The sequence below is a fragment of the Podarcis cretensis genome, assembly GCF_951804945.1.
Source record: "Podarcis cretensis genome assembly, chromosome: 16".
Classification (NCBI taxonomy): domain Eukaryota; kingdom Metazoa; phylum Chordata; class Lepidosauria; order Squamata; family Lacertidae; genus Podarcis; species Podarcis cretensis.
Window position 1 is genome coordinate 44,839,599 of NC_137186.1, and position 5,305 is coordinate 44,844,903.

Sequence of the window (5,305 nt, forward strand, 5' to 3'; positions counted from 1 at the left end):
GTTCACAGGCTTCACCCGCCTGTGATTTATAGTGGCTCTCGGCCTTCGCCGTGGCGGCCAGACCCAAATTTTCATGAAACAAATTCCTCTCAGTCAGAGGAATTCTGCCATTGCCGATGGCGCTAACCCGGAAGTCCTAGTTACTATAGTCTACAATAGTCTACAATAACACATTATGATCTTTCTTGTGGTTTAAAACTGTGGCTTTTATTTTAGCAGTATGAGTGATGGTATGTAGAACTCTGGCAGAAATTAATCAGGAACAGTTGCCAGCCACACTTACTTGCAATATGAGACCAGTAATTGAAAAGATTCCTATGCAGGGAGATGGAGTTGGAAAGCAGGATATGGTGGCAAAAAGTTGAGCCTTTGGTTACTAGCAGGAAGAGATTGCATGCAGTGCCCTCATCTAGCTACCGTAGTCTGGCTGACAGATGTCATGGGATAGGCTGGATACCATTTCCTGAGTTCACAAGGCCACATTGCATTTTAGCATGTTCCTAACCATTGAAAAAGTCTTGATTTTTTCCTCTACCAATTATATATTGAGCTGTTGCAGCTGCTGAGAAGTTGGTTGGTAGTGCCAAGTGCCAACAAGATTCTGTGCCGTGGCAAGTCTCCCTCCAGTCAGTGCACCATGTCTGCAGTGGGGCCCTCATCAGCCAAGAATGGGTGTTGTCCTCAGCTCAGTGCAGCAGGAGGTGGGTATAAGCCTGCTTCACACCCTTTGCACACAATCTATCTCCCACAGGGAATAAAGTCCATTCTCTGTTGTTGGCTGCTCTGTTCTCATTTGAAATAGGAGGGCAACTTGTGCATTTGACTGCCTGCCTACAAGAATCCTTGAGGGTGAGCAAGGAATCTTTCAACCCAGGCTGAGGCAGAAAAACTCTAGGGAGAACACTATTAACCTACCTGCTCTTCTTCCAGCAGCCCAGACCACATGGAGGTCTGGCTTGGCCTACAAGTCCCTGAGACTCTTCCTAAGGAGAAGCAACAGGTCATTGCTGCTGCCAAGCTGGTCCCTCATAAGCAGTTCAACAACTACTCACTGGATTATGACATCATGCTCATCAAGCTTGCACAACCAGCTGTCCTGGGTGAGCTAGTGCAGCCCATCAGTTTGCCCAGCCAATGTGCCATAGCTGGGACCCAGTGCCTGGCTTCAGAATGGATCAGCAGCAACTGTGAGTACAGAGAGGGTGGTGCTGAGAGACTAACCAGGACCAGCAACTGATTGCTATTTTTATGGAGGGAAGCCGCATAGCCATTGCCGGAGAGCGCTGACTTTTTCCTGTCGACAATTGGACTCTAAACAAGTACCCGTGAGTAGAAATGGAAAATTGGATCAAGAAACATCCTAATTTGGCACCGAAGCGGGAAGGTTCAAAACAGGAAGTCCGCCTTCTGCTTTTTGTAAACAGACTGAAGCAAAAACCTTGTAAGCTAATAGCCTGGAAAGTTGTTTTATAAAGGTCGAAATTTCCTTCATTTATAACCACTAAAAACCCCTTGGAAGCAGGAGAAAAGGGGGGGGGGGAATTTGACTGTTTAAGCCTGCAGGAGAGGGAGTAAAGAAAAATAAGTTTCCACCGTCTCAAACCTGGGAACGGGGGTCAGAGACAGGAATTGTTGGAGACATCCATTGACTGTGAATGGAACATTTTGACAGATAACTAAAAAAAGAAGAAGAGAGAAACAAACTGATTCCAATGTTGCCTTTTGCATTCTAAAGAAACAAAATATTTGAAAATTGAAAGTAACTTTCTTTTGTTGGACATGCTTTAGAAATTGTCTCCTCTAGAGGGAGCTTGTTAAATTGTTGCTGCAGTTTACTTGGGGACTTCACAGCTGCGAGATTAAGATCGTGGAAACAGACTGCGACCTTGAATAAAAATGTGTTTGGAAGAAGTCTTGGTGCTTGCTTTTTGCAAGACAAGCGCTTTGCTGGAGCAGTTGCATGAGAAGATGGATTTGATGAATGAGATGTTGGATTTGATGACTGTTGTAGTCAGTGAATGTGGACAAACAGGGAATACTGGCACAGAAATCATACAGGGACCAACTCAGGAAACTGGTTTGACTGGGCAAATGCAAGGGCAGATGATAATGGAGGAGGCTGCGGTTGTACCTTAAGCAATACAAATGGAGAGATCTGAGGCCCTGCAGGAGCATAAGCCGTTGTTTTGGAAGATTGAATTTGGAATGGGCCAGAGGGAGTCTGGAGCTGAGGAGGCTCTTAACTTTGGAGGGACTTTGAAATATGCTGTTAAATATTTTTTGAATTATATTGATGACTGTGGGGAGTGGGACTGTGGGGAATGGGCTGGTCTGATGAGGGGAGATGGAGATAATTATGGGCTGAAATCCCCCAGAGACCTACTCAATGAGAAAGGAAAGAAATCAAGAAAGAGATCAACAAAAGATAAGGAAAAGTGCAAGTATGAACAACAAGAAGATGATCTGCAGAAGGAGCATGGAAGAGATTTAAGAGCCTCGGACATAAGACTACCAGGTTGATGGACTAGATGGAATGGACAGTAAGGACTGACATAATCCGAGACCAGGAAGAAGGGACGTTGGATGAAAATTGGAAGAGGCTATAAAGAAAAACTTTTATTTTGGGATCTAGTGTAAAATTAATGAATATTAGGGAAAATGTTGGAATGAAACTGTCTGGCTTTAGTAGAAATGATATAAGGAGTTATGTATAAATAAGCATTAAGTTTTAAGTTTTAAAGTATTTTACAGTAAGATAAGGTTAAATAAAGTAAGGCAAATTGAATAACAGAATATGAAATAGATTGTTAACAGGTCAGAATGTAAAGTTACAATATATTAAGATAAATTAGTAAGATAAAAATAATGAAGGAAAGGATTTGCTGAAACAACTAATGAACTAGAATACAAAAAAGGGAGGTGTGAGGAGGTCAAGGAAACAAGCAAATGATAGATAAGATATGGAAAGATGGATTTGTTTTTAATTGTTTTTTTCCCCTGTATTCTGTATTTTCTGTTTTTCTTTTTTTCTGTTTTATTCTTGTAACTTTTTGGAACACCAATAAATATTATATATATATATATATATATATATATATATATATATATATATATATAAAATAGATGAACGGCAAATGCGAGGGAGGCACCAACAATTCATTGTTCTATGATAGATTCGTGGCAGGTGGCAGTGCCCCCTTGAAGCAGAAAGAGCTCATGGAGAGAGGGGTGAGGCCTGAGCATAAGAGTCTCCCTCCTGCCTTGCCCCATGTTGATATTTTGGGCTTACAGCTGATGGAACAGACAACCTTCTGCAGTGCTCCTACCTTCCAGTCACATCTGATGCCACGTGCAACAATGTCTACCCAGGACGGTTCACTGAATGGATGCTTTGTGCTGGACAGCTGGACAGCAGCCAAGATGCCTGCAAGGTGAGGCTCTTCTCTTTTTACTGGCAAGTCCAGTGATTGGGGGTGGGGGTGGGGAGCAGACAAGCAGAGGCATACCTTGACTCCCTTGCGATCTTGGCCAGAAGCTGTATCTGTACATGTGAAGCTGGGAGAGACCATGGACCAGAAACTCCAAAAGTTTGCTTTTTGTCACCTTTCATGCTCTGCCTGTGATTTTCTCTATGACCATCAGGACTGCTCTTCTTCATCTCTCCCTCCCTCTCTTCCTGCAGCTCTCACCTGCTGTCTCTATCTTTCTTCCATCCAAGCGCCACTTGGCACTCCACTCACAGTTCCAATAGCACCACTGGCCAACCTGGGAGATGGTCCTGCAGGGCTGATGAGATGGGTGCCTAGAGGAGCCTGCATGCCTTGCCTGGCCTCCCAGAGGGGCATGTGTGCTCCTAGCCACTCCAAGCCATGGGTGAGAGGTGTGGTTTTGGTGGCCCCCTGAGCCTGCACTTTTTGGTGGGAGGTAAGGTTGTATAGGTGTCCCTGACGTTGAGTTCAGTAACATGGTCTAATTATGTGCATCCACACACACCATATAGATGAATGCTTCCCTTCAGACTAGAGCTGTCTCCAACCAAATCACTCACAAGCACAAGCATTCTCCATAGGCAGGCTAGTAGCTTACTGGCCAGACATTAACCAGAACTAAACAACAAAGCATAATATATTTGAAAAGTACAATAAAAAGCCATGTGCCAAATCCTCCCCATATCAAAGTTAAATAGCATTTATGTCATTCCCGCATTCTTGAGAGGGACAGAGGGGCTGTAAGCGCAAGCGCACACCCAGCCCAACAGGGGAAGAGAAATTCTCCAGCTGCAAGAGCCAACTTCTTGGGACCACTCAGGAGGTACGGTACTTGTGGCTGGGGAAAGCCTCACACAGCTCCCTCTCTCCTGCTGCAGGCAGTGCTCCAGGGCCTGAGAGTTCAAATAACGACAGTGAGAAATTGCCATGATTTGATCCTGTGCCCTGGAGAGTCCCAAAGCTGTTGTCTGTGTCTTAGGGAGATGTGGGCAGCCCCCTGGTGTGTGAAGAAGCCATCCAAGGACTGCTGTCCTGGAAGAAAAGCTGCAGTGAAGAGAACCGGCTGGGGCTGTACACCAAGGTCTGCATCTTTGAAGACTGGATCCACTACACAATTGCCAACAACTGAAGAGCAATCAAGCCAGATTGTGCTCTGACCTGGTATCTTGCTGCTCTGAGAAAGACCCTGTGATCTGGCACCACCAGCAATGCAATGACTATACAGGCCTGGCTACTATGGAAGAGAAGGCTTCTAGGAAGTCTACCCCCCAGTCTGCCCACCACCAGAGGGGTCATGGCTGAGGCAAGGGAGCAGAATCAAATGATTTGCTACCTCACTCCTCAGCTTCCGGCACACCTCCTGGAATGGCTTGATTTCACATTATGGTAGATGTTGGTTAGGTTTTACCATGTAGGTGAGGGAATATATTAACTATATTTTATTCCTCCACAAACCTGGCCAACAGACAAAACATCAGCTTATCGCTTGTGTTTAGAAGCACAGTGCCGAGCATCTTAAACAGTAAAAACAAAAGCCTTTAGGCTGATCTCCCCCTTCTGTTACCCTGTAAACAGGCCACCGACTGAAAAGTATGGTTAAAACATATAGTTTGCTCACAGTCAAGCACCTGCCCTTAGCAACAACAGCAGTAAAAATAAATGCAGGTAAAATACTTGTATTTACAGTGAAAGCAGCCTCAGGCATGAGCCTGATGCTGGAGCAAGCAGATACAAGTCTTCTCCCATCGGCTGGTTGGAGAGAGAGAGAGAGAGAGAGAGAGAGAGAGAGAGAGGGAACAGAAAATACTTCTTTGCTT

The 5,305-nt window shown here is 44.8% G+C and overlaps 1 protein-coding gene across 2 annotated transcripts; it reads left to right on the plus strand.

Moving 5' to 3' along the window:
- Nucleotides 1-341: 341 nt before the first annotated feature.
- Nucleotides 342-4,645, plus strand: LOC307204638 (trypsin-like). 2 transcript variants are annotated; one of them, XM_079956241.1, is made up of 4 exons: nucleotides 342-701; nucleotides 931-1,187; nucleotides 3,292-3,431; nucleotides 4,468-4,645. In XM_079956241.1, exons 2-4 carry the CDS (start codon nucleotides 944-946, stop codon nucleotides 4,615-4,617), a joined length of 534 nt encoding a protein of 177 aa, XP_079812367.1. In that variant the 5' UTR covers nucleotides 342-701; nucleotides 931-943; the 3' UTR covers nucleotides 4,618-4,645. The 2 variants fall into 2 exon arrangements, with proteins under 2 accessions (XP_079812367.1, XP_079812366.1); XM_079956240.1 differs by having other exon boundaries at nucleotides 344-701; nucleotides 934-1,187.
- Nucleotides 4,646-5,305: the final 660 nt, after the last annotated feature.